This window comes from Squalius cephalus (genome assembly GCF_949319135.1).
Source record: "Squalius cephalus genome assembly, chromosome: 8".
NCBI classification, from domain to species: Eukaryota; Metazoa; Chordata; class Actinopteri; order Cypriniformes; family Leuciscidae; genus Squalius; species Squalius cephalus.
Genome location: NC_137129.1, coordinates 33,823,074 through 33,840,053, shown reverse-complemented (window position 1 = coordinate 33,840,053; position 16,980 = coordinate 33,823,074). Strand labels below are relative to the sequence as shown.

The following is a 16,980-nucleotide window of genomic DNA, read 5'->3' as shown; positions in this document are numbered from 1 at the left end:
AAAACAACAACAATGAAAACTGACAAACAAAAGGAAAGTTGTATAGTGCCAAGCTATGTATATATACAGACAGGAAATGTGAGAAATGTCTCCAAAAGCAATATCTTGATAATGGATTTTGTGTATTGTATTGTACAGGATTCAGCCCTATATGTATTATTATTATTAGTATTGTTATTATTATTACCATTCTTAAACGATTTGTATTGACAGAACTGTCACATGTAACTTTACGAAAAGTGGAGGAGAAAGTGGCAGACATTATAATTAATAATCGCTACAAATTTCCATAAACGACAAACCGTCTGAAACTTTGTTACCCAAAAACATGAATTTAGCGCATTTCGAGAGGGAGGATTGTCTGATGAACTTTGTCGAAGGGGGACACTGCAGTGACCCCAGACCTGGCACCCGTCACTGTAATAATTAATATGAACGTTATTATAATTATTATTATTATTATTATTACTTTTTGAGGAGAAAAAGATATAATGTTCCTCGTTTTTTTGCTGCAAAGTGTTGAACACTAAAAAAACAAACCAACATAAAAATGTAAAATGATATTTTGGCAGAAAAAGAAGCTGTCAACCCGATATCATGTTCTTAATCTCCTTTTTAATTTTTTTGTTCTTCAAATGAGAAAAGATTGTTCTGTTTTTTGTGATAGCGGTCATAAATATAATGCTTGTATTTCTTGTATTTGTGTGTTTTTGTGTGATTTGTTTAGTTCTTTTTAGACAATCACAAAATAAGATGCAAGCATTGTATATGGACAGACTGGCAGGCATTTTGTGATGTTGTGTACAGTTTGTCGAAACTTCTTCCACTCTGGTTCAAAGTTTGTAATTATAAAGTCATGAAGATGCTGTTGGTTTTTACTTTTTTTGTTTTGTTTTATATTCTATTTGTTTTGTTTGTTTGTTTGTTTTTTAATAAAAAGCACTACATTATTGTGAATATACTTGCCTGTTGCTCATACATTTAGCAGAGAATCTGTGATGCAGTTCTTTACTAGGTCATAGCCATTATTACTCCAGGTATACAGACAAATCGTATTTTAATTGTATGGACAGTCGATACATCTTCAAATAAAGTGAATTTTAACTATTGCGTAGCACATTGACATTGTGTACCATCATTTGAACTGCCAAATACATTTGCAAAGAAAACACTAACTTAATAAATACCTTGTATTTTAATGCTGTCTAATTTAATTAATGCCAGACATAACTGATGTTGTCAGTCACATATATTGACATTGATGTAGTTACTGATTCTTGATTCTTTAAATCATCACTATAATGTTCTTAACACGTGTGCCTTGTAATTTGATTTTCTCTTTATTTTGGACTCGTAATTTAAAAAGATTACAACAGACATTACATTTAGGAAATATTACAACTATGTCCTGACAGAAGAATAATATTAATTTGAAAAATATACCTTTTTTTGGAAGGCTTCATAGCTGTCATATATTTATGAAAACATTTATTAATTCAATTTAGTCTGTAGGTCATCTTTTTTCTATAACACCTCCAGAAAAAAATATTCCTTAATACGTGTGATATATAATTCGCAAAATATATTTTTTATTTAATTCAATAGATGGAGCCTAAATTATTTTCATTTGTTTTTAAACCATCCCACCAGACACGTCTCCGCGTCCGCCATCTTGGAACGGTCAAGCATGTCCGTCACTCGCAGTAAGAATCAATGATGCCGCACAACATTGCGCAGCTTCTAGTTGCTTTAAGAAGATTTCTCGAGATTTAAATTCCCGAAGAGATTGGATAACCTTTCACAGGTGATAATGTGTTGGTTTGGGTTCTTATATGTATTAATTCAATATTACAGGGTTTTAAACTATGGTACATTTTTAGTGTCGTGTTATCTGACGCCTTCTTGTTGTATTGTGTAAGTTTAGCAAAATCATCTGCTGAAGTCTGTTGCAGATATAAATATTTATACTGATTCGTACATGCGTCTAAGTACCATTGCAGACGCAGTCAACTTTGACCGTTCCAATATGGCGGACGACTGCCTCTAATGAGGAATATATCTATGTTCAGAGCTTCCTGTTTGCCGCCATCCACTAGGTGGCTTCAAAAGTAACAGTTGTATTTCAAGGGATGGCATGGCAACAGAATACAACCTGAGCCAGCTACAACGCTAGTGCTGAATGAGCAAAGTTAGTTTACTATATATTGATTTTAAATAATTAATCATTTAAATTCATTATTTTGTTTTGTTTTGGGTATTAAAAAATTTAAATAAAGATGAGAAAACGAGACAAATCCGCCAAAGAGAAAGCGGACAAGGTGGATTCTGGGATTGAGGAGGAAACATCTAAAACCGCAGGTATCCGACAGACTGGATTTTGATAATGTGACATTTATTATAACCAAAATATATGACACGTCCCAAGATGGCAATTAAAGTCAACTGAATGTCATTGTTTTGTGGTATCACTCACACTAGATAATCACCCGTGTTCAGGAAATCTGGAGTTGGACTTCACACAACAGTGTAAACTCATGGGTGTGAAAAAGATCCCTTCTGTCAAGCTGAAGCAGACAAAATCTGTGATGGGTAATATGTTGTACATAAGACAATTGTGTTCTGCTCCCCTATTAAAGATGCTTTTTTAATGCCATAAAACTCTTAATTTTTCCTAAAAAAACAAAACTAACCTGAACTGAAGAACACGATCAATCTCAGAAATCCTTAGAAAGTCAAATGACAACATGGTCCTCTGAGCCCTGCCTTGAGCTGGAGAATGAAGACCAGTCAAAGACAGTCAAGATATCTGGTAAGGCCGTTGCTTCTTTGTGAACTATTAGATGCAGTTGTTCAAACTCCTAAGAAATATTTCATATCAAAATGTATTTTATTATTATTATTTTTTGATAGGATGGAAGGTGGATGATATTATGCTTCAGGTGCTGAGCAGGACATTGCCGTCCCTCAGTAATTTCCAGTGCTTACAGTGAGCTTTTGTGTGTGTGTGTGTTATATGTATGTTTATGTATGCAAATAAACAGTATGTTATGTCCATTTCCCAATAACGGTGATGCTTTGCAGCATGTGGCGTGTAGGCCTGACGGATTGCACTTTCGCCTCTTTGAGAAACACTGTGTCTCTGTGCTCAAATCTCAGGTGAGAACAGTCAAATTGTCTTTAAGGGCTAAAATGTCTAAAATTCCCATTATTAACCCTTTTAGTGCCATTAAGACCCACATTCAGTGTGTTTCATATGGTTTTTAAAGTGCCCCTATTATGCTTTTTCAGATATTACCTACCTTTCATGTAATGTGTAATATAGCTGTCAGAGCACTGAATTTAAAAGGTCTACAAAGTTTTAAAGATTTAAGTGGATGCACAATAAATTGAGTTATTAGCTATGTTTCCATCACCCTGTTTTTATGTGCATTTTGAAGTATCGCATCAGAAACGAGTGATGCAAACGGCAAATTTCAACAACAAAAAAAAATCCTAAATTTTCAAAAAAGTTTTTAATTTTTCATTTGCCGAATAAATTCTGACATAGCGAACATTAAACCCACGTGACTAATCGGCTGTTTCCGCTAATGGTGTTTTATTTATTGTTGGTTACTAGGTTACCAACACCACCGTCATCCGCTCGAACAACTTCATGGAAACGTACCAGATTTGTTTGATTTTTTTTTTTTTTTTTTTTTTTTTTTTTTTGCAAACTTTGAAAAGATTCGCTTCATGTTTGGATGGAAACCCCTGTCTCAAAAGAAAGAACTGATACTGAACTGCCTCCAACAGGTCCTCAGTAATTCCAGCCTTAAACCTATGTAGGTTTGTAACAAATGTACAATATGCAGATATGCTGTCTTGCTCTAAGCAGTAGACCAATCACAACAGACTGGGCCATCTGACCAATCAGAGCAGGCTCTTGGAAAGGAGGGGTAGATACTGAATCCTTTATCGAACTGCTTTAGACACAGAGGAGATGCTTCAATGTATATTATGAGAAAATTAAAGTGTTTTTTGACCTTGGATGCATATAAACCTATTGTAGGAGACCTCCAAACCAAAACTAGCATAATAGGGACACCAGAAAATATTGATTAGATCCAAAATCCAAATGTTATGTAAGTAAGCCATATTTCCAAGTCTATGCTATAGACCTTATGTAGCCCCGCCCCTTTTCAGCGCTGCGCTCGTTGTCTTTTGACTTCCGGTCTGTATTTTCACAGCGATTTTGCATGTTTATTAATGAACGGCTCGTTTTAAAATCTTCCCGGTCGACTGACATTTGTTAAGTCATCTGCTTTAAACATCACAGTCTTCATGATAACTTTCGTTAACTTTACATTAAGTAAATCCACTTCAAAAGCTAATTACTCATGGACAGCAATGCCATAGAAATATACAGAGCGACCGCAAAACGGAAGTTAAAAGACAATATTCTAAAGATGGCGGCGCCCTCGTTTCTCTGGCGCATAAGGTCTATAGGTCTACTTTTTTCTTTACACCACAGACAAAGTGCCACATTTAATAAACAGTGCAAATTAGCGTGAGAGCGCAATAAAAAAATAAAAAAACGCTGATGGAAGTGGAAAGTTCTGTGCGTGATCTACTGACCACGTGCAAATTAAAGAATAGACACAGCCGGATCATTTCCAGAATGACCAACGCAAACTACCAGTTAGCGTCTGGTTTAAGATGTAAATCATGGCGTCAACCTTAGTTAATCACTTTGCATTAGCCATTTAAATTGTCTCCTCCCATAAATTTTGCACCTGAAAGGGAAACTCCTACAAATGCATATGCAATTATTATAAGGTCATCTGCAAAAACAGCTGTCCACGCCTTTTCAGTATGAATTTTTCACTGTGTGTCTTTAGTAAATCCTGACAGTAGTGTTTTAAAGCCAAAAGAGTGTTTGCGCTGCCGCAAACTGTTGGTAAATCTTACCCAAATGATCTATTCGGAAAATAAATAATGATAATGGATACTGGAAAATCTGATGACATCATCTACCAACTTATATCTTGCTAGGAAAGTGGTTTTGGATGGCAATCCACTCCCTGAGCAGAGCTACCACTTACTTATAGGGGAGGACAGCATGTGAGTCATTCTTATTTTTAAACACACACACACACACACACACACACACACATTTATATGTGTTTATAATGTTACCAAAAATGTCTATTTCAAATAAATGCTGTTTTGAATTTTTTATTCATCAAAGAATCCTTCCATTCATCAAAAATGGTTATACTCAAAAGAGTTTATGAGATGATAAAATCATATACCATTAATTGTACCCAGCATGTATGTAAAATGTTGCCTGAGAGAGAGAGAGAGAGAGAGAGAAAGAGAGAGAGAGAGAGAGAGAGAGAGAGAGAGAGAGAGAGAGAGAGAGAGAGAGAGAGAGAGAGAGAGAGAGAGAGAGAGAGAGAGAGAGGATTGCTTTAGAAAAGAAAAGAGAGAAAGAGCCAGTCTAGGAGGAGAGCCCAAGACTAGAGCTAGAGAAAGAGAAAAAGTAGAGAGAAAGCAACAGTTTGGGTTAGGGTTATTCTTTTATTCCTTCTTTCACCATGTGACTAAAACCCAAATCAGAGACATTCAAACTGACCAATCAGAAGATTACAACTTCCCCCACCATAAAGGTGTGACAATTCGATTTCCAAATGGCCCTTGGAGGGGGTTGGAACAGGAAAGCCTTTGTCTTTGTTCATTTTCAACCTTACACCCTAAAAGAACACTCTCTGTATTTTTACAAATAAAGTTCTGTCAGATTTAGCTAACTTCTGGGTACAAAGTTGTCCCCAAAATGTGGTTAAGTAGGTACACATATACATTTGCTGCTTGCAATTATAGAACTTAAATGTATTATAATGTTATCAAAATGCATTATTTGTAATTACACTCAGCTCTTTTTAAATAATGTCTATGCTAGGCTGACAGACTTATCACTACGCAACAGTCATATAGGAGATGAAGGAGCTCGTCTGATTGGCTCGTCTCTGTCCACTGTATCCACTGCCAGCAAAAAACTCCTGTCACTCAACCTGGCCTTTAATAGCATTGGTGATGCAGGTGCAAATCACATTGCTCAGGTGTGTAGAATTGAAGTCTGTCAGTCTGAAGGTGTGTGAAGACTACATACACTTAAAATTGAGTGCCCCATCCCTCTTTCTAAAGGGTCTGCGTCTCAACCGTTCCTTGCTATGTCTGTCCTTATCCCACAATCAAATAGGAGATGAAGGAGCAGCTCGTTTGGCTGAGGTACACATACAGTTTGAACTTCTATTAACAACTACATCTCATTTGCCTTACTTTGCCTAACTTGAGACATTAGACTGTGAAACATGCATATTTCTATGAAACTCTTTCTCATTTCTTTCTTTAGGTGCTTGGCCCCTTTGCTCTGACTCATGAGGAGATAGTTGAGAGGAGGAAGCTGTTAATTAAAGCTGAACAATCGGTGATCCAGCCGTCTCTGGTTAGTCTTGCAGACTCACAGGAGCAGCCTCTTTCCGTCCGCAGCAGCTCTTCGCTGGATCGCCCCAACAAGACTGCAAAGACCACCACCAAAAAGAAGGTAAAGCATTTTTGGAAAGGCTCATGGCTTTGCCAGCAACCTCCAGCGGCTAAATGAACATTGCCGGGAATCCAACCAACATACATGAACTATGCTATAGCCACTATATTTCTGTATCCTATTGTCACCTGCATTGTTGCTTGCGACAGAAGCATGCCAAACACACACACACTTGTATGACACAGTATGTCTCTTATGATTTAGATAAAATACAATGGTTTACAGTTGTTTAAGAATGTTTATGTGTAGGACAACCCTATAAAAGAGGAGAAACCAGCGCCAGCTCAGGTTGCCAAGAAAGAGGAGACAAAAGTGGCCAAGAAAGGTAATTAAACTAATTTGACTCCTATTTGTTTGAGATTCAGAAGTGCACTTTATGGTTTACATGTAAAGTGAATATTTCAATTTCTTGTTTTTCACTCAGATGATAAAGTTCCTCGTAGTCAGGCTGGAAAGATAGGAGCCAAAGACAAGAATCTGCCAGTGCCTGAACAAGAGGTAAGAATTCATTTAACAACTCATCCCATTATAAAAATGTATATGGGTGAATAAATATTTAAGATACTGTGGGATACTTCATGAAATTATTATTGACCCATCATTATATGATCTGACATATATTGTAATCAATAATATAATCTGTCAAACATTTTGAACACATTTCAGCCAGAGAATACAGTGCTTTCATAATTATTAGGCAAGTCCATATTCTGATCACATTTTTTTCCAAGCACATTTTACCAATTCCAAACAATCTTAATACCTACTATTCATTTTGTATATAATCATTTATAAGTGATATGTAATTATTAACGATGGCTGGAAGTGAAAAACGTCTTATGTAGTTGTGCATAATTGTTAAGCATGTTTTCTTTTACATGTAAAATGGGCCACATAAGACATTTAGTTTTTTTTTTATTCGCTTTGGTACTATTTTCACAAGTAAGGTGTTCATTTTCAAAACTCTCAGTGCTAATATCACAACAGATTATCAAAAGTGCACTTTTTTCAAAATCACAAAGTATCCTTTTCACTACACAAAATAAATGTTTCATCTATATAAATGTCTCTAAAAAGATGGCAATATTCGAAATCATTGTCCTTGTGGGGACATATATACTGTAGGTCACCATGAGGAAAACCGCTTGTATATCATACTAAGTGATGTTTGTTGAATATGTCAACATACAGAAAGTTTTCTGTGATGATTATATTTAGGGGTAAGGGATAGAATAGGCCTATACAGTTTGTACAGAATAAAAATCTTTATGTCTATGGAAAGTCCCCATAAAACATGAAACACAACATTTGTGAACATAAAGCAGGATAGAGTACAAAGGAGAGGAAACAGGCAACGACTGTATAACATCAGATTGATCAGAGATGCATCAGAAGAAGGGAGACAGATGGCATAAAATATAGTACATTACAGCATGTCATGTGATACTGTAAACAGATTACCATGTTAGAGACTGTAATGTAAGTGTATTTTTCTAATGTGGCAGCTGTAGCCTGTATTACTGTAATTATTTCAGCAACAAGGGTGAATTGAAACATGTACAGTATCTTGTATTGTTTGCTGTTGAATTAATTGATTGTTAGTACTAAATTGTTGAAGATCATACTGTTGTGTTTCTGTGATTAAACTAAATGTTCTCATTACATATTACAATAATCTTGTGTTTGAAACAATGATTATGTGGACTAAAATGTGTAGAACTGTAATGAAAGCATGAGATCAGGTTTTGAAAGAATGACCAGCTGTGTTACAAGTGTGATCAGTTTGGATTTTTGTACTGAGAGTTTTGAAAATGTACACCTTTTATGTTTTATGGTGTGTACATTACTCTTAACACCTTTTACCTATTTATTTATTATTCTCAGGTAAGGTAAAGAAAGTCTAATCTGACCTAAACCATAAGCATTCAAAAGGTACTTACAATTTGGTCAGAAGACTCCTCTGTGGTATGTTCTCATTAAAAGTCTTCCAGCATCATAAATCTAAGTCTCAGTAGGCAGATTTTGTAATCAATTAAATTTCTTTTAATTGGTTACTTTTCTTTTTATAATAAACAAAAATATAAAGGCAAATAAATCTTCATCGTTTAAGTATAAAATACAATAATCACGTTTTGAATCAAAGGTGTAGTAAGCTCTGGGCTTCTTATCTTCTGCTTGGGGTTTCTTGTCCTCAGCTCTGGGCTTCTAGGCGTTGGGGCCACTGGCGTATCAGTATCCCAAGAGGCAATCAGTTCATCAGTCTTTTATACTCCTGTTGTTACAACAGGCGTTAGGTTGACACTCCTCCAAAGTTTCCCAGATCCTTCTCCAGGCAGTTGCAAGCGGTCCTCCTCTTCATGTCCTTGAACTCCAGGAAACTCAACTAAGATGGCTGAGTTCATTTAAAATTCTTGGAGTCCTCTAGCACACACACATAATCGCACTTTTCTGCTCCTCTCAACATGGGTTGGCACAGTCACATATACATAACCAATTACTGTACATCTATGCCAAAACAATATAAGCCATCTTTTACAAACAAAATAAATAACAACATTGAATGCAATGCATTATAACCAATACATTGGATAAATATGTGTAACAAAAAGGCATCTATAATAATCAAGGAGGCAGGTAATTGCATTTTCTTGATATTATACAACACTTACTTGTGAAAATAGTACCAAAGCAAAAAAAAACAAAAAACTGTAACTCACACTGAAAGTCAATAATTATTAAAAGCCCATGAGAAGGATGCAATACTATAGAAATCGCAAAGTAAAGGTGTGACCATTGGACAAGAAATGCTCCAAAAAAAAAAACAGGTTGAGAAGTGTAGTGATTTTACTTACGCCTGCCCAGGGATGCCAATTATGTGGTTACTGGTACTCAGGTCACCTCTGACGTTGTGAGTTTTGGATCACACGTTACTTAAGTTGTGGTTATGTGTATATCAGATGACCACTTTTGACCACAAAAGATGAGACTTTTACCTTGGCAGTATGAGAACACTCCCAACAGGGGGCTGTGCAATCATTTAGAATTAATGTAACCTGGAGGGAGTTGGTCAGCTGATTTATCTGAAAGATTGATGAGATATTGTTAAATTGTAGAGCCTCTTCTGCATTATCAACACAAGGAAGACACAAGTGAAATGAGATACATTTTATTAACAAAAGATAAACCAGAATAACTAACACAGCTACTAAATGAAAACCATTAATGATAAAGGAATAAAATGCATGAGAGGCGTACAATACAAGTGATTAAGTTGAATGTGGCTATGTAAGAGTTAAGTTATCTTTAAGATAAAGTTTTTCTGAAACTAACAAGGTGAAGAACCTTATTATGCATCAAACAAATAAATGAAAGATTATTTGTTATTAACTAGCATCAAAGGTTTGGTAAAGGGATATTTACGTTCCACGTGGTCGAGTGAGCACTCTGATGGCTGTGCCTGTACACAAAGATCTGTGAGATCCTGATCTCCAGGAGCCCTAAAGGGTCCTAAAATCTGGAACACGCAGATGAGGCCCTGAAGTAGGTGCAGAAGGTCCTTAACAATCTGGAACACGCAGACGAAGGAACTCTCTGGAGCTTAACCTTGTTGCAAATGTCCATTTGTCTTCTGCTTCTCTGGGACAGACACTCAGAACTTGGTCAATCTGCTTTTGTCTCTCTGGCATGAGACTTTGAACGTGCTGCATCTGTTACTGTCTCGCTGGACAAAGACTCTGAACGTAAAGTTTGTTAATGTCTCTTTCCTCACAGACTGGAGACTCAGAATGAGGTCATATCTGTTACTACCTCACAAGCTGTAGAATCAGAACATGGAACCTTTTTCTGTCTCACCTTTGCATGCTGGAGAGCCAGGATGGTGTATGTGTTATGTCTCAGCCGTTGGGAGACTCAGAACTTTGTTGATCTCTTTCTGTCTCACCTTTGCAGACCCGAGACTCAGAACTTGTATCTGTTGCTGGCTTCCCTGTAAACGGGCTGCTGGCTCAGAACAAGGAGTGTCTTTTGAAAGGGTATTATCCCTTTCCGATAAGGAGGAGATTGCAATTTGGTGCTTCTTGACTCCAGAGCTGTGATTGGCTGCTGGCATCAGAGGGGGGACACACAGTGTGGGGACACAACCCATCTTTCCCCTGTGAAACTCATTTCCATAAAGCACACAGTTAGAAGTCTTTAAAGTGTCTTAAAGTTTTATCAATGCATTTCTCACTTACCACCACCAGAATACATTTGGCAATATTCTAAACAAATAGAATCCAAAGAAGATGGAAAAAGATTGAACTGACATGCATTCATCCATTTTTACTGCGGTAGATTTTCCCCTACACTGAAAAAAATGATTCATTGACTAGTTGAATTTACTAAAAAAAATGATGTTAATTGGATCCACATAATTGATTTTAGCTACATTTAAAAAAATGCATTACGTTGAACTAAGTTCAGCTTAATGCATTTGTTAAAATGTAGCTAAAATCAATTGTGTGGAACCACTTACGATAATTTTTTTTAGTAAATTCAATGATTTCAGTAAATTCATTGAATTTACTAAATGTTTTTATCGTAAGTGGTTCCACACAATTGATTTTAGCTACATTTTAACAAATGCATTAAGTTGAACTTAGTTCAACGTAATGCATTTGTTTAAATGTAGCTAAAATCAATTATGTGGAACCAATTAACATAATTTTTTTTAGCAAATTCAACTAAGTCAATGAATCATTTTTTTCAGTGTACGCACCTGACCTAAGTTAAACCTGTGTCGACTCCTAATCGACGCCCCTAAACGTCTCCTGATCGACGTTCAATAATATTTATCCTCTGGATGCAGGGCAGAAACTGCATTTGAACCAATCAGAAGTCCTGTCCTTCCCAGGCTTGGTACCAGAGGTGGTCTTCTTGCCCTCTAAGAGGTGTTTGGCTGTTGTCCTAGCATCTTTATCTGATGCCGTTGGACAGTTTGTTTGTGTTAGTTGTGGTAGATTTTTCCCTAAACCCAACTACGTCCTATAATATTTATACTCTAGCGCGTCTACAGTCGACGTCGGCCGAGTCTAACCCTATACCCTAGCGCGTCTACACATCGACGTCGGCTGGGTGCTAATCATATACTCTAGCGCGTCTACACGTAGACGTCGGCTGGGTGCTAATACTTGTTCCCCTAACTAGCTTGCTGCAGCAATAATATACAGACAGACTTCAGCAAACGTCCTTTAAATGCTTTAATCACAGCCGGGGGATCTCCCCGGAGCATCTCAGACAAATTCCATTGAGAATCCCACTAGCGAACACGAATACAACAGTTTTTATAGAATAAGGGGTATGGCAAAAATGACATGAAACATTACATAATTTCCCTACAATTTGATTGGTTGTTCATAGACAAGCCCTCTTGTTACTAGGTAACCACAAGGTTTCAAGTTTAGACATCTGTCTAGTTTCATTTACCATAATTTTTTTTTTTGCACTCACACAACCAAAGTAAAAGGGGAAACATACATTTAGCCAAAAGCATATGAACGTTTTTTCCTGCAACAAAATAAATCCATTCGATAGTCCACCAGGATCCAATCAAAATGTAGCAAAACATTGTCCACTGTTACAGACAGAGAGGGGCCTGGAATGTACTATTCACCACAGAAGAAAAGTTATTAACTGCAAAAGTCTTAAGATTCAGTGTAAAGAATTAGGTGTGCAACCATCAGGAACCCTTTAGTATCCAGTGCCACCAGAACTTCAACTTACTCAGAGTCTCCAGAAGTACAAGGTGTCAGGTTCTCAAAGACTTTGCTACGGTAAAGAATCCTGAAACGTGACCCCCACTTAAGAATCACAAGCTGAAATGTTTAGAGTGACTCTTAAGGGACCAGCACCACTTCCTCTTGTACCACTGTTTGAAGAATTTATATTTCTAGAATCTAGCAGTAAGTTTTGGGAGATAATCTCCTGTCCATCTCCTATCCTGAAAGGTCCAACTTGCTCTTTGTTTGTAGCAGCTCACACCATGACTCCCTCACCACGGCCGCTAAAGTCATGTGTCACTCTCAACCAAAATGTCCATAAAACATTTACTCACCCTCAAGTTGTTTTCATCCTGTATGAATTTCTTTCTTCTGCTGAACACAAAAGAAGATATTTTTGTAGAATGTCGGTAACCAGACAGTTGATGGTCCCCATTGACTACTTTGTGATTATTTATACGATTTTGAGCAAATTGGACTCGACTTTTCTTGTGCTTTTGGGTCAGTAGTGGTGTACATCTTGGAGTTCTGGCATGGAAACCGCATGCGGTTAGTATGCGCTTTACTGTGCAAGCTTGCTGCAGGTCTTTTGCAGTCATTTGAGTGTTTTTCTGAACCTGCCTTCTCAGAAATCTGGTTGAAGCCATTGATAGTGTAACCATTCCTTTAACTTTGAACTTGAAAACTATGCTTCCAACTGTGTCTCTTGGAACATTTAGTGCCTTCGCTATCTTTTTGTATCCTGTTCCTTGTTTGTGAAGGGTGATGACATCTTCTCTTGACCTGACCATACTTTTTACTTTGCCATATTTCTAACATGCAGTAAAACGTGACACTTAACAAACCTAGCCAGTTCAGATATTTCATGTGTTCTAGCTCAAACACACCTGGTGCAACTAATGAAGCCCTTGATTAGTTGCATCAGGTGTGCTTGAGACAACACCTGTTTTGCAGATTTGTGCTGTTGTGAGGGATTCTATTCAGGGGGTTGAATAATTTGGGACTGCGAAAGTCATTAAAAGTTGCATTTTCAGTTGAATTTGGGGAAACCACTTGAAACATTTGTTGTGTTGAGCTATTTCAATTACTTTTGTTTGATTTGTTCATTGCAAACAGCTTAAAAGTCTGTAAATGTTGCCAATAAACCTGATTTGCAATGGGAGTTGAATTATTTTGATCACAACTGTATATATCACTTATAAATGGTTATACACAAGTTTAATGTGGTTTGGAATTGGTAAAATGTGCTTGAAAAAACTTTGCTCAGAATATCAACTTGCCTATTATTTATATCTCCATTCCATATTTGTCCAGGATAAGATAATGAAATGTACTAAGATGTCAGAGAAAATAACTTCCTAAATGTTTAGGAAACCTCTTTGCTATAATAAGAGCTTTGAAAATTAAACATCCTTCACATTAAGCATGGTAACATTTGTATGTCAGACAGTGGAGGTGGTTGAGACGGTGATTCCTCTGTTGGATCCTGGAATTGTGCACACTGGAGGGAAAGTCATTCATCCAGGAAACACATGCCTTACTTCTCTGAATCTGTCGGGTGATTTCATTTCAGACTTGATTTTATTTCAGTATTAGAGTAAAACATACTAGTATGTTATGGCTGTAACATTTTCTTTTCTGATAATTCAGGAAATAAACTGACTGAGCAGTCACTCAAGCTGTTCCTCTCATCTTTGGAAGGCCAGGGTGAAGGTGGACTTCTGCGTCTTTCTCTCAATGTGAGTCTCATCACTCTTCCTAAACCTTTTTAAAACCCTCTAATGGTGTATCGTCATTATAAATGATGTAACAAATTAGCTCAAAGGGGAAATATTAATAATAATCCATAATTACCAATTATGATTAATGATTAATATTTGGGTCAGTTAATTGGATTAACTTTGAGGTAAGCTAAATTAATATTACAATCAATTAATCAGTTCCAATGAACTCTTTGATTACTCATTTATCCTAAGAAAATTGTACCTTTCATGGCCACCAAAAGATAATTATTTCTTAGCATGTACAGCACTTAGAGCATGTAACAAGATCAAGATCATAAAAGGGACTTTGTTGCAAGCAGAGGATCAGAAACCAAATACATAATTGTGCACAAGTTTTATTAACTAAATCACAAACATAACTAAACTAAACAAACATACATACATACATACATACATACATACATGCATAGGTAAAATGGTGAGTGTTATGGAACCGGAAGCAGGAAATAGAACTATGGAAAAGATCTATTTAACTATGAAAAGAACCATCAGCTTATCATTTTCAGAGCACCTCATTAAATTGATACTTGCATGGTCGGTGCAGTGGATACAATTCTTGAAGTGATTGAAAATTGAGTTCGTTGATGGGTCCGTGAGTGTCAAAAGTCACTGTACAAGTTGCAGTCGTTTTCTTCTCTGCTGGGTGGAGAAGATATGATGAACTTGCATGGTGGTTTCGACGCTGTTGTGGTTGAGAGAGAGAGAGAGTCCTCTCTCTCTTGAGGGAGCACATAACTGTTGTGAGTCGAAGCCTGCTGCCCTGGCCTGTTGAGGGCACGCTGGACGGCACGGCATCCTGAGGTGCCGAGAAGGCCAGGAGTTGATTGGATTACAAGACAAGGCAGTCTGACTCCCTTTTGGAGTATGAAAGCATGGCAGACGGTGCTCAGGCCTGTTAGGGCCCTTGTGCCCCCCCCCCCCTCCCCGTTGACAGTTGAGGCCAGCAGCTAAGAAGCTAAAAAGGGCGGAAGGCTAGCGAAGAGGCCTTTTAAAGCTTGACAAAAGGCACACCTTGCAGGCTGGCTAAACTAATCAGAAAGGGGGAATTTCTGAGGAGAGTTTCCTCTGCGGGGAGGATTTATGACGCTATCTCAAGTGTGGTTAGACATCTGCCTTCCCTCTTTTCCGTTCATTAATGCTCAGATAGATATAACAAACCCACACTGCATTCTAAGAGAAAGTGCTCAAAGTGTGAGTCATTAAATGAGGATTAATTAGATAGGAGACATGAAACAGGTAAGGTTACATTGACCGTTGGTTGTATAATAAAATACATACCATGGTATATAGATAATAGTACACAAGACAGTCACTCGTTCACACAGTTTCGTGGATGCATGTTCATTTATAGATAATCTATGATTAATGCAGCAAAGTCTGTAGTAAAGATTGTTTCTGTCTTCCCATTGTCTCTCTCTCTTTGAGCCTGTGGCCACATTCTTTTACACCCATAAAACCAACTTATCGGATCGTGGCCATGGTAACGAGAAGACCTTCTTGCCCTGTTTGGGGGGGATGGGACCACAGATCCCAGAGTGAAGTGTCAAGATTTTTATGGTACATATACCAATAATTGTGTCTGATTTGGTCTCAGTCGTTACATGACGCAGAGCAAATTGCATTTAAAATACAATAATAACATTCAACCAAAAAATAATTACATTTTAGTATTATAATATGACATCCCATTCATGTTTGGTCACATACTGTCAAGGTTCCATTGTGAGTCCATTTTAGACTGGGAAATACATTTAATTTTTTTTAAAAAAAGATTGTACATCAAATGTTGTCATTTTTAATGCACATTTTGTAAAATCAATTACTCAAAAGTGTTTTGTGAAACACTAAGACCTTTTCAGTTGTTTTCAGATACTGAAAATGGATTTGAATGTGTTTGAAGTTTCTGACAATTTGCCAAAAATAATTTACCCTAATAGGACAAATTCAGTTATAAAGGACAGCACACTAAAAAAGGCAAAGGTCAGATGTAGAAAACTAATTTTGGAAAATGATTTTAGACTTAAATATATGTAAAATATAAAGTCATTTATTTTTTCTAGCTGTGATTTCATAATAAGTTCCATAATTGGATAAAGAGCTTTTTTAATTTCAGCTATGTTTTTCAGAGAAATCGATTTCCATCCGATTGTGACATCTTCCTGAAGATACAGGAAATTATGGCTCTCAAGGACCCTCTGAACAAAAACAACACTGGTCAGGTGGAGGATGAACATGGTGAACTAAAGACCACCAGTACAGCTTAACAATGTAAATGACAAGGAAATAAACGTTAACATGAGAATATAGCATATCAATATCTCATGGTTCCATAATTTTAAACTTTCTAAGTCTTCTGATTATCTTCTGAAATCTTTGTTAAATTGTAATTTTCATACACACTGACACAGACCGTAAAGAGCTCTAGACACAGTGTTAAATATTACTTTGTTTAACATTTTGGTCACTACATGTTATTTCTTTGTTTTGATAACTTTTCTAGCATTCTAAAATGTGGAAAATATTCAAAGGCTTACAGAAAAACAGTTTTGAACATTTTGCTCTGTATTTCTTTTCTGCTATATTTCAGCACATTTTAGCTGAATAATTATTTATGCAATTGTCATTGTGTCAAATGCTACATGTTTATGAAAATAAAGCAAGTCCACATAATAAGTATGTTACTCTATTTTTCATTCATTTGGAGAACTGCATACTTTTCACACTAACAAAACCACTGTGATTGGTCACATCGCTGAGATGGCACGTGACAATGCAGCGCCCATGAGTGAACTTGACGAACATATGATAATCTATAAAAGCCATTTGATAGAAAGCACACGACGCAGCTTTAAACAAC

The 16,980-nt window shown here is 36.7% G+C and overlaps 1 protein-coding gene across 1 annotated transcript; it reads left to right on the top strand.

Annotated features, from left to right (window-relative positions):
- Positions 1-1,674: 1,674 nt before the first annotated feature.
- Positions 1,675-16,798, top strand: lrrc71 (leucine rich repeat containing 71). Its single transcript, XM_079877902.1, has 15 exons — positions 1,675-1,804; positions 2,277-2,358; positions 2,479-2,589; positions 2,702-2,809; positions 2,911-2,986; positions 3,082-3,156; positions 5,032-5,100; positions 5,939-6,098; positions 6,184-6,267; positions 6,392-6,583; positions 6,833-6,908; positions 7,008-7,081; positions 13,786-13,897; positions 13,990-14,078; positions 16,250-16,798. Exons 2-15 carry the CDS (start codon positions 2,277-2,279, stop codon positions 16,385-16,387), a joined length of 1,446 nt encoding a protein of 481 aa, XP_079734028.1. The 5' UTR covers positions 1,675-1,804; the 3' UTR covers positions 16,388-16,798.
- Positions 16,799-16,980: the final 182 nt, after the last annotated feature.

What these genes read in the sequence shown, in the direction of transcription:
- lrrc71 (XM_079877902.1), top strand. Translation starts at nt 2,277, where the DNA reads ATGAGAAAACGAGACAAATCCGCCAAAGAGAAAGCGGACAAGGTGGAT. An exon ending in GTGCAAATCACATTGCTCAG is followed by an intron (nt 6,099 to 6,183) that starts GTGTGTAGAATT and finishes CTCTTTCTAAAG; the next exon opens with GGTCTGCGTCTCAACCGTTC. An exon ending in TACTTCTCTGAATCTGTCGG is followed by an intron (nt 13,898 to 13,989) that starts GTGATTTCATTT and finishes CTGATAATTCAG; the next exon opens with GAAATAAACTGACTGAGCAG.